Source organism: Strigops habroptila, chromosome 1, assembly GCF_004027225.2.
Source record: "Strigops habroptila isolate Jane chromosome 1, bStrHab1.2.pri, whole genome shotgun sequence".
NCBI lineage: Eukaryota > Metazoa > Chordata > Aves > Psittaciformes > Psittacidae > Strigops > Strigops habroptila.
In genome coordinates, this window is record NC_044277.2 from 23,754,947 (window position 1) to 23,781,242 (window position 26,296).

Sequence of the window (26,296 nt, forward strand, 5' to 3'; positions counted from 1 at the left end):
CTGAAGAAAGGAAAGGAAAACATTTAATAAACAATTTACGATTTGCTGGTATTGTCCGACTCTTCGGGATAGACCAGTCAAGTTAAAACAACTACATAGTGACACAACAGTCTGCTCACTTTAAGAATTTGTGAATATTCACATTTTAGTACAATGAGCGTAATACAAGCCTGCCATCTTCAAGCTGATTTAGCTGAGAGCCAAGATTAGAACAATTATGTTTTCCAAATATTAGCTTCTGTAGCTTTAAGGACTAACACAATACCTTTGAAAATAATTTTGCTACTGCTTAGACACAAGAAGATGGATAAGAAATCTTCTATGTCCCAATATTCCAGAACATACACTGTTCATCAAAACACTACGTAACACCTTGCTAGAAGACAATATTAAAAGAATTACAGCACAGTTCTACATTTAAATGCCATAAAGAAAGTTATTAAAACTTGCTTCAATTAACGCCTTGGATTTTGGCTGCATTAAAGCTTGGAAAACAGGTCAATGAGACCAAGCACAATTCATCATATACCTGTATCCCATTTATAGTCAAAATGATCTTTGCTGTCTCCCCTGCTAACTAACATATAGTACCACAATATGCCAAATACGTTTCTGAAAAGGCGTGAATTTCAAAGGCAGGAATGGTGAATCATGTCTAGTTAGAAACTCTGTTGCTTTCAAAAGAGATACATCAAAATCAGACTTACCCTTCCAAACACATCGCTAGACAACCAAGTAAAATTGTGTGAATTACATGATAAACTATTTCTGGCCTCTCTCCAATTCGACCATCCTCAAGTTTAACTGTCTCTTTCAGTGGTTCACCACTGCAGTTGGAGAAAATGAAACATCACTTAATTCAGACATTATCTCAGGCAGAGGTGCCAATAAAAATAATTCTATGACCCTTAAGTCAGCAGTACATTGAGATCATTCTATGTCATATCATACAATATTGTTGCACTGCTTGTTTGGTTCTTGTACTTCATCAGTGATCTATCAGTACCCTCTGTCCTTTGCTTTAGACTATAACGTCTCTGGAGCAACGGCTGTGAATTAATACAATGGGATCACTGCCCATGACAATAAATCCTATTTTAAGGTAATTTAGCACCAAGAGACAGTATAATTTAAGAGCATGCACACTCCACAAATATTTAGATGAAGCATGCTGTACATGTGTTCTAAGTTTCTTCATATCATCAGCTTCGTGAAGAACTATGGAATCTGTACGATGTGTAGGGAATGCGTATACCAGTTTATGACAAAGTAAGATAACAAAAACTGCTTTTATTCATATAATAATAAATTTTAGTTGTATATTATAAATAAAAATAATAACCAAAATCTTACAACAAATGTTCTTCTACAAATGAAGTAGCAAGGCACACAATAAATAACATTTTATTCTACTATGATGTGATTTCAGGTTAAAATTTTACAATAAACTTCCTCACAACAAATGGAAATAAGAGGGGAAAAGGTTTATTTTAAGCTTTTTTTCAAAAAGCTGTTGGACATACTGGAGTCACTGCTTATTACAAAATAGTAAATAGCTATTTCAACCACTAGCAAAAAATCAGAAGTTTGTTTCATTGTTTTGAATATGCTATCACACATCCACCTGACAAACATTTTCATTTATAGCAGTATAATCTTTATCTATTAGAAATCTTGATCCTTGAGAAAATCTATTGATTTTTGCTGCAGACAAGTGAGAAATCTGCCCTAATACCTGAGCAGTTACACCATTCATCTTCTACCAGGAAGACATAATTCTCCAGCTATTGAGTTTCCAAGACAAGTTACACTAGGATATAGTGTTGCTATTCTTAGTCTATAAACAGACAGCTCCACTACACCTTTTCTCAAGGGAACTGTGAATCACTAAGAAGCTAAAAATAATTGACTCAGTTTTACTTCAGCTCTGTTCTAAGCAACAAAGGCTGATGGACCTTATCACAGTAAACAAGAGTTTAAAAAAAGGTGAAGCAGCATGACCAGCAGGTCAAAGGAGGTGATCCTGCCCCTCTACTCTGCTCTCGTGAGACCTCACTTGGAGTACTGTGTACAGTTCTGGTGTCCTCAACACAAAAAGGACATGGAGCTGTTGGAGCGAGTCCAGAGGAGGGCCACGAGGATGATAAGAGGGCTGGAGCACCTCTCGTATGAGGACAGGCTGAGAGAGTTGGGGCTGTTCAGCCTGGAGAAGAGAAGGCTGCGTAGAGACCTCATAGCAGCCTTCCAGTATCCGAACGGGGCCTATAAGGATGCTGGGGAGGGACTCTTCCTTAGGGACTGTAGTGGTAGGACAAGGGGTAATGGCTTCAAACTTAAACAGGGGAAGTTTAAATTAGATATAAGGAAGAAGTTCTTTACAGTGAGGGTGGTGAAGCACTGGAATGGGTTGCCCAGGGAGGTTGTGGATGCTCCATCCCTGGCGGTGTTCAAGGCCAGGTTGGACAGAGCCTTGGACCACATGGTTTAGTGCGAGGTGTCCCTGCCCATGGCAGGGGCTTGGAACTAGATGATCTTAAGGTCCTTTCCAACCCTTACTATTCTATGATTCTATGATTAGTAATCTGAATTCCTCACAACTCCACCCATGTCATCCTTTATAGTATGTTAACTTTAAAAAAAACAGTAAAACCCCAAAACCAGAGAAACAAATTCTCCAGTAACAATCACATAACTTTGTTGTTGGAAGTGGAAACAGATAAAATCTCTTTCTCCCTCGGACTGGAAGAGACATAACATGTCACTAAACATTAGTCAGAGCTCTGCAGAAATTGCACCTGTGGGGAAACAAACCAATGACAATTCTCCGTCCTGACTGCAGGGATGCTCAAGAAGCTCCTCACTAAAGGACTTTCTTTAGAAGCCTCTGGTAAGGCTTTCCTCTGGTGCTTACTCCCTGTCAAGTTCAATGGGGGCAACAAACTTTGTAGCAACAAACATGATGACCATTTACTTAGACATCCATGAACTCTTACTTTTAACTTAGTATTTCTCAGTATAAATAAGTTACTTACCAAATTCTCCTAAAAATGACCTGAGTTACAGAAAAAAGGCAGATAATTAATACTAAAATATAGAAAGGCAACAGTGATGACTGCGTTAGTCGCAAAAAAAAGTCTTGGGAGGGTGCCTGAAGAGATTCTTGACAAAGGAGCCAATTCATTGTAAAATTCCTAGTAAGGCAAAAACATCCCATTAAAAACAATAGCAATACCCCACAGATTAGAAAAATAACCCCAGCACAAAACCATTCACAGCTTAACCTAGTCATGTAATAGGAAACTATTTGAAATTCATCTCTGAAGTTATCTTCTTATAAATTGAAACTGCTTTGCAAGTACTCTTCAGAGTAACTTAAACCACGACACTGACAAAAACTCACCTTCAAAAAAAAAACCCTGTGATCTGAAGAGATCACACTACTGCTTTTTTATATCACAAAACCTCAGCCTCCCATATAACTCCATTATGGGGACCACAAAGCACTTTGTTGTCACAGTGGATTAAGATTTTAGAGATATTGATGCAAGAAGGTATGCTTGTCCACATTCCAAACAGGGAGATGAAGAAGGGAAAGTGGTCATCTGAGATCACAAACAAGCCCAAGGCACTGCCAAGAATAGAATCCTCAATGCTGAAATTCTAGTTCTGTAGCTGAACCCACTTGATCATTCTTCTCTTTCAGTTAATGAGCAGAAAGATTATATACTCTGCCAAGAAGCACTATCAGTGTTTATTCTCATTTGGAACTGGTGCAGCACGTGATGCTGTGAATGCATTCTTGTCTTACTTTGTTTCGCTTTCCTCCCTCATTTCTTTTTCTTTTCCATTAAAGGAAGACTAAAGAACTGAACCACTTTCAATTAGACAGAATCAGTTTAAAGATTAACAGCTGGGCATGTCCAAACTGGCCTTAAAAGACAGATCTTGAAGCTCTCATGCTGCAAACCATAATTCAAAACCACAGTTAAACAATTTTCTAGGCATAGTTGCACACAGTTTGCCTCAATCACTGGCTTCATTGCAGAGTTTGGCAGCCTGGAAAGTAACATGTAGCAAGTCCCTGGGGGAGGGGAAGTAAAATCCATAATACCTGGTAGCTGAATAAACTGAAATTCTGACCAGAAGCAGTCCTTCCTTTTCTTGCAAAACACTTAAGAACATGCATGTCTGTGTGTTAAACAATATGTATTAGTCAATGTCATTACGTGTTGTCTTCCAAAAATTCCCCAACAATTCCAATTGTGTGTGATGTCATTTTCCACTTCTTCCCCTGAAAGGCTGTGAAGTAGTTTTGTAAGAGAGATGCAGCTCCCAGAAGAGAGTCCCAATTCCTGCACAGAATTGCAAGTCTTGGCTTGGGTCCAGGAGGTGTCTTAGTCCTTACCAATACTCCATTTGAAGTTTCCCAAAAAATCTGCAGCCATGACATCTTCTTGTAGACCAACATTGAACTCTTACAGATGAGTTGCAAACAGTTTTTCTTAGAATACAACAATTCCCTCTGACTTCTAAGGTGTCCCTTGTCCTAATTTCTTCCAAAATAGATGGGGGGATGGGGTTGGGGTGTTATTGTTGCAAAACTAAAAATAAACCCCCACAACCCAACCCTGTCTTGAGATAGTATTGATAGTTCATGACTCTTCAGAGTCCTTTCTTTTCCAGGCTATAAAAAGTTACTACCACCACCTTTACCCTATCATCTCTTCTTTCAAGTCTTATTAGAAACACTAGGCAGGGTACAGAAAGTTTTTGCTCTTCAACATCAAAAGAAAACAAAAATTTATGAAATGCTTTCACCCCAAGGCATGAAAAATATTGGGGTGCTTCAGCAGCCTCAAAATCATAAGTAAATTCTGTGTGTGCGTTTTTTGTTGATTCAATCTTAAAACCAGGTGACAAACAGAAACTGTTTCCTTAACTCCTCTACAAAATTCTCAGAAGCCACTAAATTTTACACTTCTCAGAGCAGCTTCAGAAGTTTGGATATCTTAGAAGGTACAAAGAGTTTAAAAACTTACTTAGTTGTGTTTAAGCCAAGTTTTACTTCAATGAACTTCAGCAAATGCTCATTTTCTTTATGAGGAACAAACATCTGAAAATTAATTTAGCAGAGAAAAAATCTTACCAAGTGCTGGAAGCAGCTTTCATGCAGTCACTTCATTCAGATTACAAAATGGCAGGGTACAATCAACTATTCAAGATTTAGTCAAAACTAACAAATGGGATTAAGTCTGCCAACTAAGGTACTGGTTTAGTATTGTGAATCTTCACTTAAATAAATCTGCCTTCAGGGTTTCCTTTAGAGTATCACTCCATTTCATCCATGCACCTCAACAGAAGGGCAAGTGAAAAGCTGTCAATAAGTTGTCAAAAGACTACTGAGCAGTGTAAGAAGGATCATGAAATACAGATACTGACTGACACCCAAGCTAGCCAAAGAACATTGTGCTTGGCTCCACTAAACAACAGGATTGCAGCCTAGCAAGAGTTATGAGCATTTGTAATCTTCACATAAATTGTTTGAGCAGCCAAAAGTTCTGTGTACTGTCCACGTTATTGAACTCATATTTTTCAAGGTTAGGTTTTATCTTCCTGGAGACACAGCAAGGCTAGCCAGTCTGGGTGGCACAAGAAAACAATCATATCTGAGCATTCTCTCAGACTTTTTTGGGTTCACTAGCTTCTTTATTTTTAAATTGATACTGTTAACTAACATGACCAAGGTAACTTTGAGACATAGAGCAAAAGCACAATAAATTAAGTAAAAGACTAGAGCCAGCAAGAGGGAGTTGCTAACCAGAATACAAGACCAGGCTAAAATCCCATTGTGTAATCTCAACCTCTAGCTGATTCCTGCATCAAGTAAAAGTCTCTGTTCTCATGTTCTAGTTGAAATTTAATTGAAAATTAACACCTACCTACACATACCTGTTCCTGGCTACTAGGTCCTCTCTGCACAAGAATATTGTTTTAACATTCAGACCAGTTTGTAGGTGCCACACAAGTTATGACAAAACCCACATTTATGAAATAACTAAAGTGTGATTTAAAGTTATTTCTATACTGTGCTTTAACCTCAACAAAAGACCAAAACCCCAACAAAAACCAGCTGCTCATGTTCTTAGATAAAGACTTTTTATATAGATACAAAATGACTCATTTTTAGTACTCCAATTTGCTATGAATTAAGTTATGACCTCTCAGATCAGTAGATAAGCAACACTTCAAAAAGACTTACCCAAGATACATCTGCAACTTTCCATTTAGATCTTGATAATTAAAATCCCCTTTTTTCAGAAGAATCTTACCTTTAGTAAGAAGTTTAGTGTCACTGTTATTGTGAGTACTAAATAAATGTACATTATTTTCAGCAATCTTGACATAAATGTACCTTTTTTCATATTCATCTGTAAAAATATTTTAAGAAAGCCATAATTATTTAGAGTTCAGCTTAAATAATAAAAACTACACTCAGAGTTGGAGGAAAGTCTAGTTACCTGAAGGCATTTAGAGAGCATTAAAGCTGCTATGAGACTCAGTAATGGTGACACTAGTAAGGCTGAATTTTCAAACTGCAAGAGGTACCCCAAGAAGAGAGAAAACAAATAGATTTTGTATACTTCATGCACCTGTTGAAGAAACAAAATAAAACATTGTAAAACAAAATCACAGTGGATATATGTCTTGCTTTTTAGAGCAGTAGATAGGTCACTCCATTCCTCTGTTAATCGGGGGATTAATGGATCTCTATCCTCCAACCCATGAATCTAGCAGGGTACTGTTTGGCTCTGTAAAGCATTTCACATCAAAATGATCCTGGTCAGCCTCAGTAACTGGTGCACAACTACTTCGCAAGAATTCTGTAAAAATGCCCACAGTGGTAGTATTTTACAAGGTCTCCCCGTTCTGTAACACCTCACTGCAATGCAGCATGAAGCAGTAACCACAAAGCAACAGTATGAACACATAATTTGTGTGAGAGCTGACTACCATAAACATGCACTTTCCTTGCCCTCACAATAAACTGTTACTTTAACCTACCTCAGGAATACACAGATTGTTACCGATACTTTGTTATTTACTAATCGATAAGCAGATCTTATAAACCCTGATACTCAATTCTTTACCAAAACACCCGTCTTCTCCATTATATTTTAAGGAGCTTGCTTTGAACTAAAATAGATCAAACATTTCCCACCGATGAGGAACAGGAAAAAAGCAACTGAAATAAGAAGTGATGAATTAGAATCGCATGCAGTTTGAAACAGAAGTTACGTCTAATAAAACTAGAAGGCACACATGTACAAAGTAGCAGATATACCATTGCAACAGGCAAAGTAAAATTGTGTCGTTGTTGCAACACTGCTAAGAATGATTTTACAGAATAAATTAAAATACTTTATTGTCTTGAAAAATCAATTTGCCTTCAGCATCTGTCTAGACTATTTAGGGGCTAAATCAGTACAGGGTGGGCCATTCAGGGTGAAAATGAGCCCTTTAACTGTACAGAGCCAACAGAACAGATTTTGGTCAGCCCCACCCTAGTGTGAATAGGAAAGAAAAGAGGCAGCTAGGCCAAGGAAGATGCATGACTGAGTATCATTCATCACTTTTTCAGCTCTCCAAGGATGTTCCAGGTCTTAGAAGCTTTGTTTATCTTCTGACCCTTCTGTTAGGAAAGCTGTCCCAAACACAAGTAGTCCAAAAGACAGTAAGTTTGAAGCCATTGTATTCTTCTGAGGGACATGACATGTACATCAGCTGGACTCAGGCTGCAAGACACTGAAGGCACCACTCAGTCTGTGCCCTTTGTTGCTCCTGAGCAGTATTTATGGTATGCACCTCTGAGGCTGTATTTAAGTCCCCAGCTACCAGTAAGTTGAAGAATTCTAGTACCTTTTCTGTCTGTGCTAGGGCAAAGCTGTCTAGCAGAAAAAGAGAAACAGCCTGGACAAACAGGAGATAATGACTGTATTCCCACATCATCATGAAGGTGTATGTTGAAGCACTCACCAAAAGGTAACAAAACTTCTAGAGAAAAAAAAGAAAAACAAAAAAGCATTAATTTCATACCTATGCATCTCTGTTACTAAGTAACTGAGAGGTCATTAAAACAGAATCTATGGAAATTAATTAATTAATTTAGGAAATAATTAAAATACTGACTTCAGACATATGTAATGTTCTCAGATGGAAGCAAGTACTTACTGAAACATTCAAATATATTTCAAGCCAATCAGAAGAAACATTTTTGACAGAGAGACAGGGAAAGGAAATTACCACCATCTTCTCCGAGCAACAGGAAGAGCAACAAAATAGTTTACATAGTGAGAAAAATTCTGCGTCAGTTTATTTTAAACAGCTCGTCACTACACTGTTCACTCTGATCCCTCATGGGGGCATAACAGGGCAGGGCAAGAGTCCATCAGCAAAAACTGCACATGCCTACGTGAAATCCAAGTGGCTGTTTTGAAAAGAACAAACAAAACATCTACTGTTTTCTGCCTAGTAGGGCAATAGTGACAAAGGTAACTACTCCAGAGCACAGTTCTACCAGCAACTTTTTATTAAGAAATTAATTTTGCTTTACCTCAGCAGAACAATTTAGGGTTTTTTTTAAATAGCCTGTGAGAGCTGCTACTTGACATGCAAAATATGGCAAAGCCCAATTTTCCCTTGATGGTATGGAGTAATCAATTCTTGTTGTGTCTGTCCTAGAATAAAGTACAAACAAAATTATTAAAATATTTATGGAACAAAAATATCAAGGAAAGCCTAAATGTCACTTCCAGCTATCGGTGTGGCCTTGCAAGCAACCTATTCCTGTAGTAGGTGTCAAGTAATACTGACACAATTTTACTGCTGATACAGGTCACAAAGATCAGCATGGAAGGTCCAAACTCTACTCATTTATTCAGCAGGTCTCCTTATTAGGTGGTGTTTATAGGACTGAAGACAAAAAGCATCTGCCTCCAGCCTTTTCTGACCCACCACATCACTGTGCGAGCTGGACACACCATATGCTGTTCCTGCCAACCAGCACTATGACAACAGAGCCTCCTGTGGCCACAAGCAGTGCTAAACGGTCTTATGTCATAGGCAGGGAACCACTACTGAAACAGCAGCTTTCACATTACAGTGAAAATCAGCTCACAGCTGAGAGAGGATTCCTTTCAGATCTCATACAATAGATTTTAAGTAAGTGATTTAGGTGGTTGAGCACAACATACTTAGAATCCAAAGTAGTGCTCCCTCATAGCAGCAGCACCAGCAGATACTCTGTCTACAGGGAAAATTCTGCCCAGCAAAACAAGAGATTAAAGACGGATGGGGAGCATGCAGGGTCTTCTCATGGAATCACTTGACAGTATCTGCACAATTAGAGCTGTAGGAGAAAGTTTTAAAAAGTGCTAAAATGACTTAGAAGCACAAGTCACACTTTCAAATGTGATCAAAGGTATCAGTTTCAGAGGTACATAGTCTTCTTTGTGCCTACTATGCTTTTAAAAAGGAGCCTCAAGCTCCTTTATCATTTAGGTATTTGAAAGCGTCACCTTTCATTTTTACCTCTGAAGCCTCTTACAGAGTCGTATTTGGAGCTTTTTTAACTACTAGACCTTTCAATTTGTTAATATTGTTTAATCTTCTTTCCTGTTAAAAGAAATACAGATTTATTCACCTTTTTTTCCCCTTCTTTCCACTGTTCACATTAGCTTGATGAACAGTATTCTTAGCTACTAATCACAGATTTGGTCATAATGACTTCACACTCCTAAAAGATGCTTCCCAACAGTTCAACTTTAAAGGTTGCTCCTCTGTAGCTCTTTTCTTTCAAGTGCTCTCAAGTTCACAGAAAGCCCCAGAGCTACTTGGTAACAGATCAGGAGCCTGAACAAAAGTTCTCATTGCCCAAATGAGGCTCCCTATTATAGTGGTATTTCATAAGGGACATTTTCTTGCAAGTGAAATGTTTTAGAATATAAAAAACCCCCAACTTGAGATCAGGAGATTCTAAGATTCCACTTTGCACAAAAACCCACTACAAAAAGCAGATTAAAAAAAAACATATCAAAGACTCTTCACAAGAAAAATGCCCTTGGTCATTTCCTTCTAAACAACAGAACAGTCACAACATTTAGAGCTGACCACAGAGAGCAATTCTGTTTTACAGCAACTTCAGAAATTTGTTTTCATTCTTCACCAGCACAAAACCAAAACTTTCTGAGAATGTTTTTGCAAAATGGAATTGTGTGAGAACACTCCTGTATTCACACACGTACATAAAATCAGTTCAACTGGCAGCATGGTTGGTTTGGACAACAGGAGGCCTTTCCATTAATAAAAGCATCATGAGAATCGGTGCATCTCTGGGAAATGTTTAGTATTCAGCACAAAAGCTTGCTCACACAATGAGAACACAAAGTTTAATAGGAAGCATTTCAATCCCCTCTAGTATTTTAAAACGCCTTATTGACAAACCAAATTGTATAAAGATGTTTTTCTTACCTGTTAATAATGAACCATGCTACAGTCAGCATTCCTGCCAGCCAAGTCCCACTCATAACCCAACTGGTTACAAACAATGCAGTCACGTAAATTCCCTGCAGTCCAAAAACTATACCAATGTAGAAATACACTGGTTCAATAACTTCCTGAAATTACAAATAAAAACGAAGAGACATAGCGGCAACTGAGCTGAAGCTGGAAATGATTACTATTTACTATTTGCATACTGCTAACAGTGTGCTAGGTGCTTTACAAACAGGTAAGAGATGGCCCCTGTTCTAGAAAAGTATTGAGCATGCTTATATTTTGGGCTCGGGGAGAACAAAGCAGTGTGAATTAAAAGCACTTCAGGACTTGGCTTGCTGGTGCCATCATTTCTGTATTTGCTTTAGCATGAACATTGTATGTGTCAGATTTAATAAATCTATACTGCAGTGAGATATAAAGTTCACAGGATTACTGGAAGAAATTATGTAGGGGAGGAACTTGGAGAAGTAAAGATGTGGGCAAAAAAGGTTCCAAAATAAATAGATAATAAAAAGAAACATTAATGAGAGAGGATACAGGTATGCAGCATAAGCTGAACAAAGCCTGAGCAGAGCAGAAAGAGACTAAAGGTTTATCTCCAAAAGTTTTTTCCCCTTTTACCTATATAGGAATAGGCAGAGACAGGTACCACTATAACAGACTTCATACTCTGAAGGAGCTAACTTTCCTGTTTTTAATGGATAGCACAGATACTCTCCACATTTCTAAGCAGTTTGTAGAAGAGTAACAGACAGAAAAGTTTAGTGCATATAAACCCCCAAAAATCCTATGTCAGAAACTGATCAGAATTGAGGAGAACCTGGACCTGGTGAGAGGCTTAGCTCAATTAATTCAACAAAAACGGCATGTGTTTATTGTATACAGCATAGAAAGTCTCATACATACACAACCATAATGAAAGCCCCGAAAGAAGGAGAAATGCACATACTTCGCTACCAGATGCTTGATACAAAACACTGGCAATCAACTCTGGGTACAAAGTCATTTGCTGGACTGCATTTATCGTCTTCAGTGATACTGTCTTATTGTTGTGTGTCAACTCATAAACACCTATAGAAAAAAAAATATATTACTCTTGGAATTAATTACTATTGCTGTTCTTAAAAGAGGTGAAAGTATATTCAAATGTAGGGGGAAATATTCACTTATTAAAGCTACTGACTGATTCAGCTCTTGTAATTTTAAAGGAAGGAGAAATTCCTGTGCCAGATGCCATTCCACTCTACTGATGTAGTAACAGAGTTGTTACCATTTTCTGATCTAGCTTTTAAACAGAGGACCCAAAACTAACCAGCTGAAGCGTAACATACTGTAACTTTTCAGTAACATACTGATACAGCCCAGGAACCACCTACCTACATGTGAAGATCACCTTCACAGGAGGTTCTTAAGTGAGACAAAGAGCTAACAGGGATGAGCAGGATGTACTAAACCTGTCCCCACAAAGAGGTCAGATATGGTGGCCTTGTCACCCTTTTCAGCCTCACATTTCTGAGACTTCTAAGAATCACTTAACACAACAAGCCTTTGTATGGGATTGAGATGAAATTGAAGCTGGCAGACTTGAAGGACACATCATTCTGAAATATTATAATTAAAGACTTATCATTACTTAGGATAATAGAGGCAAGAGAAAAATTAATCCAAATTGGAGGGTGGGACACGACACACAAAAACCCAACATCAGTGGAACAGCCACACAAGATAACTGTTTCCAGCTCCGAGCCTGTCTTGGTATGTCTATGGTCTGCAGCTGGTTCTCTGCAAGCCAAATCAGGTCTTGCAGGACTTAAAAGTGGGTTCAGCACAGCTATGAAACACCTTTGAAAACTGCCCCCATAATACTTAGTAGACATATGAATCTACCTGTTTGCAGAGGCAGCATGTCTGAATAAGGCAGTCCATCTATTCACAGCATGGGTAATCTCCCCAAATAATGAGGAACTGACTGTACCAAAGACCTATTATCTACTGCTGACGTGCTTTACATCAGCTGGGAAACTGTTCAAACAATAAAATTCTATCTACAAAGTTCAACTGACTTCAGATGAGGTTTCATGAGGGACTGAGCTGAATCAACAACCGACCACGTTGAGATAGGGCTGTTCACTCTCTCTTCTTTCCTGGCTTTTCCCCATGCAGCCCTGGTGCCCTTCCGAATTCACTAAACCAGGATGAAAGTGTTCCATTGTCTTTTCACTGCTTTAGTTTTCTGCTGGTTTAGGGAACTAGGGTCTGTGAGATCCAGAGCCAGTGCAGGATAGAAAGCAAGAGAGCAAAGGAAGGAGAAACCATCGCCACTCAGTTTGTTCACCTTTGTTTTGGTTTCTGTCCCCACCCCTTAGTGCTCATCCACATCTACTCATCACAGCTGACAGGAGTAGAAACCTCTGGCAGGGACAGGATGGAGCAGACCAACTCTTGACAGAAACCGTTCCATCTTCTGGCAGAGGATGGAAAACAGTAATTTCCATTCTCTTTCCAAATTAAACATAAATTATGCTTACACTGCAGAAAATCCACTATGTAGCATAGGCAAACCCAACGATAACTTCTGTATGGGGTAATATTAATCCTATTACAGAATACTGATTAAAGGCCATCTGCTGGAATACAGGATAGATGTGTATTGTTTTTTAAAAGGCACTGAAAAGTTAGAACAGCATGCGGTTTTGAATTAATCTGACTGGTACACCTATTAAAAGCATAAAATCAGTCTCCCCAGTCTGCAGGAGTTTTTTACTGTCTCCAAAAGGAACAGGACTTTTCAAGGTTACTAAAACAAACAGGTTTTGTACCTCTTTCAAAGGAAGGAGCCTTTAGCAGTTCTTTATAGAATGAGTAATAAATGGCGCTGTCACCCTGAAATGTAATTTCTCGTTCAAGTTCCTAGGAAAAAAAAAATATATATATATTCACCTCCTGCAATCTCTTCCCATAGGAGACTATATATTTTCAGATAGACCGGTTTTGTAACACAGCACATGGTTACGACTCCACTGTATATCTTCAAAGTATTCCACAAAACATTAATCTTCACAGCACCTCTGTCAGATACATAATGCTCTCTATAACTTAGCAAACATGCTTGGAATCAGAGCAATGCAAAACCACATCGTATGACAGCATAAGACACACAGGATCCTTTCATATCACAAACCTGAATTTCACTCAACTTTCCATACTTCACTAAATAATACAGTTCTTTAAAAAAAAGCCCAAACAAAACCATACATTCCTGTTATTTAGTTTATACAGTCCCAGCACGCTTCATTTTTTTTTTCCTCCAAATTTTAGAAAGGTATTTCAACGATATAGGAAAGAAAGAAAGAAAACAAAAAAAGGAGACCATATCAAAGACAGAGGCCTGATTCTGCAAGCAAGTAGTTCCAGCCTGACATGGATCAGCTTTGATTTCAGGGACACAATTTGGCTTTTGTTTCAGTAGTTTAACATTTTTTTTACCTGCCTGCTGGAAAACCAGAATTTCCGTTCATGATAGGTTGAGAGGTACACAGCATACATCATCCCGCTAGTGACTGCCGCAAGACAGCCAAAGAAAAGTTTCGCAAATCGCTGAATTAACATATCTGAAAAGGGACAGTGAAAAAGCTAAAATAGTCCGGAGGATTTAGAAGCAAACAGTATGCCCTGCCTAAGACCCATTTCTGAACTGCAAATAAACTTACTGGCATCAGAATTATCACACCAGCAGCAGCAGCACAGATACATCAAGAATCGGTTTGTTACTTCTGTCCTGCAGAGTTTTCTTTCCCAGTTGTTACCATTCCTTCACAGGACTCTCAGATAAAATACACACTATCCTGCAAATTTCTCTCCATTCCAGTAAGCTTTATTTCCAAATGAATTCCAAGAAGGAATTCTTTCAAATAAACAGAGCAAACTCTAGATTTTACCCACAACACCACAAACTTCTTAAAGACGTTAACAGAAAGAGGTGGTGATACCACATCTAACATCAATAGTGAAACATTCTATTTTCCATTCTGCTTTAAATAAGAGGAAGAAACTAATCTGAATTTTACCAAACTTATTCAATGAATGCCTATTTCACCTGTAGCTCCCTCAAGTTAGTATGCACTTCTAACATAAAAGGTTTTGGTCGCTTGGTGAGGGCTTGCCTAAAATTACACCTGGTTTTAGTTCTGCCTCTTGAAAAGCTGTACGGACTTTTTATCTGTTCGTGTTTCAGTACCATTACTTCATGTCTTTCAGCTTCCCAACCAAAGTACCATTCCAGGCGCAATTTGTACTCAGATAGTAACAACAGTAAGATTCCTGAGCCCTCTGCCTTTCCCCCTTCCTCTACCCCACCCTGAAACAATCCAGGACTACCATTCTACTCTGCAATACATAAAACGTCATTATTAAAGAATCCTAATGTGCATGCCTGTTTTTTCTTGCACATTCACAAAACCAACTCAAAATAAGTCTGTTATAAATTACTGTGCTACAAATATCTTCCCATAAAATGTAAAAGAATAATGAAAAGAAGAAATCAGAAGTTGGCGAAAAATTCTGTAGCTTACATTTTGGCAACCTTCCCAGCTTTGAGTTTTCTTTGTTTCTCTCCTCTGGAGCCATTTTGTCAGATTCCATGCAGTTTTGCTTCTTTCTCTGTCGTAGGTCTGCTGCCCCTGAAGACATTTTTTCTTTAAGTTATTGCAACACAATACCTAAAATCACACTCTGAGAGATCCAAACAGCAGCAGGTAACAGCCAGTTATCGCTACCAATTCAGTCCCACAGCAGATACTTTAATTGAGTCTTTTTGCCAAATGCACGTCACGTGCCTAACTGAAAAAACAATATAACAATACAGAAATCAATTTCTATATTATTCCGTAGAAATTCCAATAGTAGTCTTGAGGCCATGCTCTGAATCTAAACTGGAAGCTAACGGGTTTATTCCATGGTGAATGTATTACACAAATGAAGGAAAGTAGTAGGTATGACAACTTGATACAGACACTGGGAGAAATTGGTGCCAATTCCATTCTATTCTCATCGTGGTTTTCTGTTGCTATAGTACAAAAGTGTACTAAGCATGTTACTGTAATACAAAAATTGGGCTAGTCCATTACTTGTCAACTGAGCTGCCATTTATAAAGGAAATAGAATATCACCTTTTTCCTACTTTCAAAACTAAGCAGATTTAAGAATTTTTAGCCTAATGTATAATTAAAAAGCCTATTCTGCTAGACTACATAGATCACATCACAGGACTGAGTGCTTCTTCGGCTTCTGTTAAGTTTTCTCTAAACACCAGCAGTTTGAAGCCCTGGCCCATTTATTTTACAGTTACTGAGAGTAATTCACAGAGCGCAAGGCTCCATACAAAAAGACTCACTGCAAAAAGTCCATTATAATTACTATATTAAAGATGACATCCCACAACACTAATGTCATTTTTGAAGTGTGATGAAAAGGTTTAACTGTAACTCATGCTCCAGAACATTTAGCTCGCCAATTTGACCTACCATCCAACATTGCCAGAAACCTTGTAGCCACTGATTTCCTCTGGACTCAAACCAGCTCTTTCACAAAGCCATTCAACTTCCAATGTGAAATGTCAATCTCCACATCCCACAACAAAGCTTTCAATTACTCTGGTTGTATATTACTTCAAGTCTAAATCAGTCTATATTTAACTCACAACTTTTAGATTTAAAAGTTAGAAACTAGAGATAGTAATATAAATGAACTGTTAAAGTGTGTCTGCTTGTATCAGGACACCTGTATTTGTGTTTTAACAGGATTTTCAAAGCAATTTATACATTATTCTGAGCAAACCAAGATATCAGTGGTAACATTTTTCATGGAATGAACAGAAGATGTCTACCTTCTTTAACAAGACAAGAACTGGAAAGATATTAAACAAAACAATGTTTGGGATGTTCAGTATCACATTTATCATGACATAAATCCAAAATGAAATATACACCAGTATTTCTTCATGTCATGTATACGAAGTTAATCAACAACACAAACACCAAGCGCACTGCCATTAAAAATTACTTGTACCACACAAAATAAAACGAGGGGTGGGATACTACATCAACAGAATGGGCAGAAATGTGCTTAGAAAGACAACTCTCCAGCCTTGTCATTCTAGTTACAGCCGAAGCAACTGCAGTGAGAACACTGGAACAAAAGGCATTTCTTTTGCTTTTCTGGCAGATAAGTAAGCTGTTTTACCTGCTTAACACACTTACAAAGTCTAGAGTTAGCAACAGTAATAGAAAACTCCCAAAGAACAATTTAAAATTCTAATTGTGAAACAACTACACTCAGTCAGAAAATGATCTTCACCTCAGTTTTGAAGGCTGCTCAACAGATCACCCACTCAAAGCAGCAACAAAGAAAGATCCAAGTATGCTACTTCTGTTTCATTCCCAGCTGCCTCAAGAAAAAGACTGTTCCCACTTTTATGAATCCTTTAAATGGGGTGAAAAGAAAGTCAAACAAGGTGACAATTAAAAATAATCTGGGATTTTGAACTGATGACATAGCTTCTAGTACCTCTCTATCCAGCATGCAATTTTTCATCCAAGACTGCTTTCTAGTTCCCTGTAAATTCCCAGTACATCTTTCTCAACTCTTGTTCAGACAGCATGCATTCCACTTACTTTTGTGTATCTACTGCAGAAAAGCACAACTCATTGCTCCTGTGTGCCACTACATTAATCCATTTTTCACCTGCAAATTGAGCACTGTCTGCAATTCTTGTCCTCTCATCTAAAGAAGGATAAGATAGAGCTGGAAAACATTCGGAGAAGGGCCATGAGAATGATCAAAGGTGTGCAATGGCTCCCATACAAGGAACAAGGAAGCAAGTTGGGGATGCCTCAGTCTGGAAAAGAGGATGACCAACAGAAACATGACAGAGGTCTACAAGCTAGTACAGTGCACAAACAGGCTGAATAGAGAGCAGTGATTCACCTTCTTTTCTAATACTGGAACAAGAAGTTATCAAACAAACCCAGTGAGTCAGGCTAAAAGGAACCAGTCCATCACATATCACCTTCACATAGACCACTCCTACCCAAAGAATGTTCTGTAAATGGAAAGTTTACACAGACTCAAGAGAAGATGGACACACTTGTTGGGGACAACCAACCAAAGACTACTAAATACACAGAAACCACGTCCAGCTCAGAAAGTACCCCCGCTGAGAACAGCTGGGAGGCTGGAGAAAGCCATGGGACAGCATCGCATGCACTTTTTTGCTATTGCATTTCTCTAGGTACCTACTTGGAGTCCTGTTTCTGCTGATTTCCCCAAGAAAACTAAGTGCCGTCTCCTGCTGCCCACAGAAAGGGTGAGTACAAAAGGGGCCTGGAGAAAAATTATAGTGTAGGGGGCGAAAGTGAAACGAGAGAGGCATCCCCGGAGAAAGCAGACGGATGCTGCCCCGGCTATTCTGCACTGCCACGGGAGGGAAGAGGAACAGACCCCAAGTTTCTGGGCTCGCCCCCTCCAGCTTCCTCCCGCTCGGTGCTGCACAGGACGGTCTGCCCGCAGCGGGGACGAGGGGCTGCCGAGGAGGGATCGCTCCGGCCTGACCGGCGCTGGCATTAGCCGCTGCGGCGGCGGGACCAGCACTGCCGGGGGAGGCCGGCTCCGCGTCCCGCAGGCGAGCGTTCCACCTTCGTACGTGCACTGCTACCCCGGCATGTTCTCAGCACAAACCCGCCAGGCACTGCGCCGGGGGAAGCGGCCCGACCCCGTTCCCCGGCACAGCAAGGCACGGCAGGCGCCGGCCGGGGCCACACCGAGCTCCCCCCGGACCCCCAGTGCCGCGGCCTGAGGCGGCCCTGCCGAGACGGCCCCCCCCCGCCCCGCCGGGCGCGGCGGAGGAGGATGAGGGTGACACGCCGCCGCCGCCCCGCTCACCTTCCTCCATCGCCAGCCTGCGCCCGCCGCCCGCCGCCGGGGCCCCCCGCCGCTCCCTCCGGGGCGCCGCGGCCCCGCCCGCGCTCCTGCCGCTGCCGCCCGCCTCTCGCCGGCCGCGGGCGCGGGAGCGCTCTCGCATAACACGGCGAGCGGAGCGCAGCGCAGCGGCCCCTCACTTCCTGCCGCTCCCTCTCCGGCGGAACTGCGGCGGCAGAGCCAGGGGGGCGGCCGGAGCGCACCGGCGGCGTACCGAGGCGCAGCGGGGCGCCGGCGGCCCGCTGGCCCGCGCTTCTGGGGGCCGCCTCCGTGGGGCGGAGAGCTCGGTCCTGCTCGGCATCGCCTGGGGAGCTGCGGCGTGCCGCGGCCTGTGCCAGCAGCAGGGCACGGTGGAAGAGGTGATTGAGCCGGGGGCTCCTTTCTGCATCACGGTAAATCACCGGCGCACAGTGCCCGCACCCCGCTGTCACAGGGGCTGTGCAAATGCGGGACAAAAGGATGTCCGCACCCCCAATGAAGTTACAGCCTGCTTTTGGGAAAGATGGGCTGTGTTTGAATAAAGGAAGCCCAGTGGAAGAGCATGAGGAAGAGGTGAAACATCCTTAAGCAGGGGGATAGGTGGGCATTTCAGCATACCAGCCGCCTGATGATTATCGTGCACATTGTCAGCACCCGGGCAAAAAAAAGGATTTGGAGGGATGGGGTGATTTTGTGACTGAGCTGGGCATTCCTTCAGGTAAAGGAAAGCATGGAAAAGTGTTTTCTGTAACTTAACAAAAGAGCTGGGATTGGAGCTGCTATCAATATATTCACTGATGGGTGTGATTACAGATAGTAGCTAAGTTAGGAGGACAAGACTGATGATAAAAGATCTTTAAAGTGAAGTTATGTACTTCATGCTTGAAATCGCAACACATGGGGGTCCAAGGAAGGGGTGCAAAGAATGTGATGATATGGCTATCTCATCTAAACTCATCTATGTTGTTTATTGCAGGAACTCTTACGGGCTCCCCCAATCAAGACCTTGTCATTCTGTGGAGTCTGTGAGGCACAGACTGTTTGCCTGCACCAATCCACAAGTAGTGATGCTGAGAGAAAGAGCATATTTCACCCCAAAGCAGCAGCAGCAGCTTGGATTTCTGGTGGTGAAAGTCCTGAGTTCTGGCCATGACAATAAGCTGAGCTGATTACACACATAGAGCCAGCTTCATTACAATATGACAATCCCCTGATTTTGCAGCTATGGCAACATAAGCTACTTCTATGCTGCACATGGGATGCCAGGCCAGGGCAAAGGCTGGCGCCCTTGCTGACCACTGCTGGGGGGCACACCTCAGGAGGTCCCTCTAAGAAGGAGCCTTGCTGATACCAATTGCATTTGCTGCTGCAGATGCTGAATGCGTGGTTCTTGGGTTGGGATTGTCAAGGGCAGAAGTTCTCACCCTGCCATGCTCCAAATCTGCTTGCAGATCTCTGTGATGGACTGAGGCCTCAGGGCTGAGTGGGCTGCTTGGACCATAGAGGGAATCTGTGTTTTGGTGGTGTGCTACAGCCCTGGGGAGGACCTCCAAGTGTTGTCCAAACCTGCTGTGCAGAGAGATCAAGACAGCTAGTGCAGGATCCAGTCCAGGGGGGATGGTGCTCCCAAGCAGCATGTTTTCCAAGGAGCACCTTATTGTCTCCTTCCCAGTGTCTTGCTACAGCTCTAGGGGGTGGTCTGAGCACAGGCACAGGCTTGAGTTGGCCGGCAGCCATTCAACAGACCATAGCTGTACTACAGGCTAGCCTTTCACATGGGATTTACCTCCACTCATGATCAGATGGTCAGGGTAAGTTCTTTAATAGGTGGTGTATAAGGCCCCATGCATTGAAAGTACACTGAGAAGCTCCAGAGTCTATAGGACCATGGTCTTGGCAGAGATAGCCTAGTAAAAGCTGGAGGGCTGGGACAAGAACTCATGCTTAGCTGAATCCCCTTAGATGTTTCTCTGTCTTAGGTCAGAGCTGTAATGTTGAAGATTGGGGATCTCTAATGATCTGGGGCACGTGTGTGGGGACACACCAAGGTTCACTACCAGGGCTCAGATATTGTTCCCTGTGTTAAGTGCTGTGGACTAAATTCTGCCACACTGTGAGGGAATCTTACCCTGAACATGAACTGGCAGATTATGATCGTCATCTCTGGGAGCAGGATGGTATCAACCAAATATTGAAAGGTTGCTGAAGACACCCAGCTATTTGCTAATAGTTTAGAAATAACTTGAGTGAAATAACTGGGAGGTGGCCAGGACCTGTGCTTTCTGCATCTCATCAGGTGTGTTTGTGTGTGGAGGGAGTTCCCCAAGCACAGTCTGCAGAGGGCCACGCTGCCTGGGTTCAGTTTGGGGTTGGGAGGCTGTGAGCCTGGCAGCACTCAGCAGCCGACCCTGTCCCGCTGCAGGAGTGCATCGCTGAGCAGAGCAGCTGGGCTTATTTAAACCTCTCCGAAGTAAACCATCGGAGAGGCTATTAAGGAGGTTTGTGGGAATTGCCCCTTGGGGACTGCGTGTCTTCTGACGTGTCTTCTGACATGCAGCCAGGCCAATGCCCCATCAACTGCTGGAAAACTGATTTGGTTACTTGTCAAGCAGCTGCAAGGAAAAACTGAACCAATTTGTGTGTCCTATTGGACTGTAAAATGAGATTTATTAAGTTTCATGGATTTTTTAATAAAATCTAAAATACTTCTGCAATTGTTGATTTATTGGATAGTTAAAAGAGTTGCTTATGTTTTTAATGATCCATAAATTATCCGTTGCATTTTTAATGTAATTGGGTTTGATCTGGTTTATTTTTCTCATAATTTGATTCTGTTGTAAGTTACTGGAACAAGCACAAATAATCATTGCAATGAAAACAACAACAGTAATTTAAAATATTTGTACTCAGACCATCAATGTGTGGACAGGAATAAAACAAATGACTTCCCAGTTATGCTCTAAATTTTGTTTTTCTTAAGCTGCCTTTATACCTGCTGTTCCATCCTGTACCTAGTTAAATTTCTTGTGTGACTCCAGTTTTCTGCTGATGCTCTGGCATGTGGATCATCCCACACTTGAGTTCAGTAGAACTATAAATGCACTTCAAGTTATTTACTTGAAGCTGTACAGATAGCAGAGAAGTGAAAAATCCAGCCTGCTCACTTGATTTTAATTTTTTTCCAAGGTCTTGGATGGAAAAATTGCACATTTCAAGGTGGGAGAACCAAAAATCATCTCTCATGCAAGTTTCTTTCTTTCAGAATGAATATGCTGAAATAATTTTTAGAGTAATGTTGAAAATGTTATTACTTCTGTGCTTCAATCTTCCAAAATGCTTCCTGTAACTAATATTATATGAAAGTTATTTCATTTGACAGCTTATTATGTGCCCTCAACATTGTGCTATAATACATTACAATGAATAAATACAGGGATGTTGTGTTCTTTTTCCAAGCTTTCTCTGCACAAACATGCATCATGTATCTGCATGATGGCATCCATCCTCTATTTTCATATTTCTAAGCCCTACAGACATAACTTTCCTTTTTGTTTACAATAGTGATGCTTTCTCATTTAACAATCTTTCTTTCTGTCTCTCTTTTAAAGATGTCAGGAGGCAAACAGACACAGATGTACTTTAGTATAAAGCATTAATACTGGGCATATTTGTCATTACCCTGTCGTGGTTTAAGCCCAGCCAGTAACTCAGCACCACACAGCCAGTCACTCACTCCCCACCTTCCTCCCCCAGCTCTGGGCAGGATGGGGAGGAGAATCGGAAGAGTGTATGGAATACCCCTTTGGCTAGTTCGGGTCAGGTGTTCTGTCTCTGCTCTCTCCCGGCTTCTTGTGCCCCTCCTCACTGGCAGAGCATGAGAGACTGAAAAGTCCTTGAGCAGGGTAGACATTACTTAGCAACAACTAAAAACATCGGTGTTATCAACACTGTTCTGAGACTAAAGCTGAAACACAGCACTGCACCAGCTACTAGGAAAAATAAGTGTTACAGCTGAACCCAGGACATACCCAAAAGTAAACAATGTGTACTTGTTTCTTTTGTAAACAAACCAAGTTATATTTTTTGTACTTTAAAGATCCCATGCCGCCTTTTGGTAAAGTTTAGTTTCAGTGATCAGGTAATGACAGTAGATATTTCACCCATTCTCCTTTCATGGGGTTAATTGTCTGGCTTTGAAGTTATAGTTTTGACTTACCAGTATCTCAAGGTTTTGCTTATTTTAATTATTTCAGACCCTTCCATCCCCAAAGCTGTATCTGTTCTACCAGGATGCAAAAAATATTGCCTACATAAGTGTTTGTGGGACATATTTTTGCACTGCACTCTCCCACCTGATATGGGGAATGCAAGGAAATGAGTGGGGGCATGCTGGGGGATAATGACAATATGGAAGCATTACTTAAAACTGGACCTAAGAAGTCAGAAAATTAAACTGTATAGAACCATATAGAACCATATAGAGTCTTTGGGGTTTTACCACCTAATTAATTCTCTTCTTACCTTATCTCAGCACAGCTTCCAGTGCTTTTGATCACTTCAGCTCCTGCCTTGCCCAGCGTGTGAGTCAGATTCTGTTGTCACCTGCTTCATTGTAAAACTTGGTTAATATCATTAAATCAATAGAGCTGATTTAGATTTGCGCACTGAAACAGTTGGGGATATGGAAACGTGCTTTGGCTGTGTTCTCTCTTTGTTTCAATCCTCTGGTGATAAATCTATGTTTTGATTTCTACTGGGGCCTTTGTAAGTTTCTTTTTTATCCCCCGCAAAATGGGAGACGCTACTGATGTGATTACCACAACCAACTTCCTCTTCTCTTTGGTCTTCTACCCCTTGTATTTACCGTGTCTTCAATGATGCATTTTCCAATACTGTCCTTGAAGCAATGTGAGATCCTGCACATTCATTTTCTTCTTCCCATCACTCCTGATGCTTCCCTAGTAATCTAGAACTAACTCATAAGTCAGGCTGTGTTTAGATTTGCACGATGCTCTACAGCCTCTCATCCTGTCACCTTTCTCTTCTCCTTCCCTCTAACAACCCCATTATCTTCTCTATCCCATTTTCGAAACACCTTAAATAATTCCTCACCCTTCTTTGTGTTTTCACCCTCTGAAAACACATTGATCCTTGTCACAGTTGCCTTTATTTGATCTATAATTTTCTGTATTAGTTTCTTGCTTTTCATCTTTCTTCATAAGACTAAGCCACATCAGCTGGTTAATTACTGTATTGCTCCTCCAGCCCAAGTGCCTGTGGAGTGCTGTGTCAGTAGTAAAGTAGTGGTAAAAGGACTACAGGAGAAAAAAATTGATTGATATTTGTTTGTTTGTTTGTTTAAACACCCCCTACCTATCCATCCCTTCGTGATATGACTTGCTTTCTGTACCACTTCCCCCTTTCTACTCTTGCTCCTACTCTGTCTCTAGTTCTTGTTTGTGCTGTGGACGAAATTCCTCTAAGCAGGAGCCTGACCATTGTATTTGTAAAACACACAGTATTATGTGCCCAGCCAGAAATAGCTGTAAGGGAGCGTAACCAGCAGATAACAGCCTTGCCCTTTGCTTGGCCTCTGCTCTGCGAGGAGGCCCAGTGCTCTGCTATTGCCTCTGTTCTTTCCAGCGCTCCTCTGTTCTTCCTGAGCTGTCTCTTTGACTCCTTGCCAACGATAAAGCCCTTTAAGGTGAATGACTCACAGCTCAGCACTTCCTTTCAGTCACGCTTTGCCACCTAGGACATTGGTCAGCTCTTACTAAACCACAATTTGAGGTTTTTATTGCTTATGACGACATCCCTTAGGCTCACATCTCTGATTTCACTATCACTTCTGCTGGGTCAGAGCTATGTTTGTTTTTCTACTGTTGATCAAAGCTGTGTTTCCTTCTTTCTCCCTCCCCTTGGCTTTGATAGCATTTGGTTCTTTAACCATTGCCTGCAGATCTCAGAGCCCAGAGGCTCCTTTGTCTCTGAAGCCCAACTGTTGGGGCTGCATTTCTGAGGACAAAGGTGCAGTTCCCCGACACAGCCTGCCCTGCCAGCACAGAAAGGCAGCCTGGCCCCTTGCCTCCCCGTGCAGCATCTTCACCGCTAATCAGCTGCTTGGCTGGCAGCAGCGCAGCCTCCCCAGCTCCCTGTGACGTCCCCAGTGACACTTGTGCAATGACAGTGCAGTTGGTGGCATTGCACAGGTGCTGATGATGGGATGAGGGCTTAGCAAACACTTCAGCTGGTGCAAAACAAGCACTAGAATCCAGGTCATTTCCCAGGCACTGTGTTGTCCCTGCAGGGCAGGGCTAGCATGACTGGATGTCACTGGAGCCCCGTCCCTGGCGCTGACATCAGCAGGAATGACTGATCACATGCAGGGTATTGCTCTTGGAATATTGTGTTGGCCTCTTTTTATGTAAGTATTTTTCAGAGAAGTGGTGCAATGTGATCTTCAATGTATTTGTGCCTTAGTGTCTTACTAAATACACTACTTGGGCACATCTCCCCATCCCAGCACAGTGACTCCCACTCTTAGCCCCATGTTCTTGTCCAGTCATATTACTGCTGGCAGAAGGAAGGGCAATATTGTTGCTTTTGATGGGTTTCCAACTTTAAGCAAGAAGGAGTTTGGCCTGATGCTTGAAGATTATAAATTAGGAATACAGCTCAAAGCCCTAACACTAAACAGACACTAGATCCCTTCTTAAGAGTTGCATCCAGTGTTATTAAAACTTTCTGGACCGAAGCAGCCCTCTGCAGCTGGTGCTGCTTTTCAGTGAGTAGAGTGAGTAGAAACAGACTCCAGCACAGGCAAAATGCGCTCCGACCAGGCAGATTAGCTATTACCAAGCTAGTAAACTGTTTGTTGTCTGATAGGATTTCCTAGACAGCAGGAAAAGAAGTGGATGGGGCAATATGCTACTCAATGTAGGCTGCAACTTCCACCTGGGATGTGGATTCTCGACTCCCAGGCAACTCTGAAAATCCTAGCTGTAATTTTCCAAGGAGCAAACATAAGCCAGGCACTTTATTTTGGAGAGGTGTGATTCCTCTAGGAAGGGCAGCTCTGTTCCCTGAGCTTTTCTTGACTCCCAGCCGGCATTGCCAGACTTTGACTTCCTTCCCAGAACTGATGTTCCCCAAGCCTGGAGTTCTCTGAATTAAAATGCCGCATTCAAGACCATTTCTTTTAGTGGCACCTACATCAGTCAGTATAACTGCTTTTATGAGACATGGGGCATTATGAAAAAAGCACGGAACAAATAGACCTAACGTGTAAGCAGGACACACATCGCTATATCATTATGCATAACTATTACATAAATGCTTTTCTTGGGGAATCACCAGTGACGGCAGCAAGCTTTGCTTAGCGTGTTTGGGCTAGTTAAAGCACTGATTCATCATACTCTGAATACTTTGTTTCCTGCTTGTTCTACAGTAAATGGATTATTGCCTGCAATTTCAATAGTAATTAATGAAGATGAGAGATTCATCCAGTGATAAAATTGGGTTGTCTGAAGAAGAGGAATGATTTGCCCCACGTGTTGAAGCTCCTGATGTTACTAGAATATCTGTGGCTTGTTTGCAGACTGCCTCTTCCTCTTCCTGACAGATGTATTTCTATCAGCTGGGATAACAAATCTAAGCTTATAAGCCACGATTTGGGTTTTCCGTTCCTCCTCCATCTGAAGTCTCCCCATCCTTCTATTTATGCCACTCGCCTCAGACTCATTTTTGCAGTTGCGTATTTCTTCTCAAACTGCCCCACCACCTGATACGT

General features: G+C 41.4%; 1 protein-coding gene and 1 long non-coding RNA gene across 3 annotated transcripts in view; one reads left to right on the plus strand and one right to left on the minus strand.

Moving 5' to 3' along the window:
• The window catches only part of DPY19L4 (dpy-19 like 4), a 33,532-nt gene extending 14,862 nt beyond the window's left edge, over positions 1-18,670 (minus strand). Inside the window, exons 1-13 of one of the 2 annotated variants that reach the window (XM_030493989.2) lie at positions 18,493-18,670; positions 15,126-15,233; positions 14,041-14,165; positions 13,374-13,464; positions 11,504-11,625; positions 10,528-10,673; positions 8,612-8,735; positions 7,918-8,052; positions 6,519-6,650; positions 6,330-6,428; positions 5,040-5,113; positions 3,033-3,191; positions 708-827 (exon numbers count right to left, since the gene is read on the minus strand). In XM_030493989.2, the coding sequence (XP_030349849.2) occupies positions 708-827; positions 3,033-3,191; positions 5,040-5,113; positions 6,330-6,428; positions 6,519-6,650; positions 7,918-8,052; positions 8,612-8,735; positions 10,528-10,673; positions 11,504-11,625; positions 13,374-13,464; positions 14,041-14,165; positions 15,126-15,233; positions 18,493-18,631 (1,574 nt within the window). In that variant the 5' untranslated portion in view covers positions 18,632-18,670. Of the gene's footprint in view, positions 1-707; positions 828-3,032; positions 3,192-5,039; positions 5,114-6,329; positions 6,429-6,518; positions 6,651-7,917; positions 8,053-8,611; positions 8,736-10,527; positions 10,674-11,503; positions 11,626-13,373; positions 13,465-14,040; positions 14,166-15,125; positions 15,234-17,225; positions 17,431-18,492 lie in introns of those variants that run through there. The other variant, XM_030493997.1, reaches the window with a different exon arrangement.
• A 26-nt stretch (positions 18,671-18,696) lies between these two features.
• On the plus strand, positions 18,697-21,221 carry LOC115611294. The gene is made up of 2 exons (XR_003992532.1): positions 18,697-18,920; positions 19,484-21,221. It is a non-coding gene; the product is annotated as an uncharacterized LOC115611294 (long non-coding RNA).
• The last annotated feature ends 5,075 nt before the right edge of the window (positions 21,222-26,296 follow it).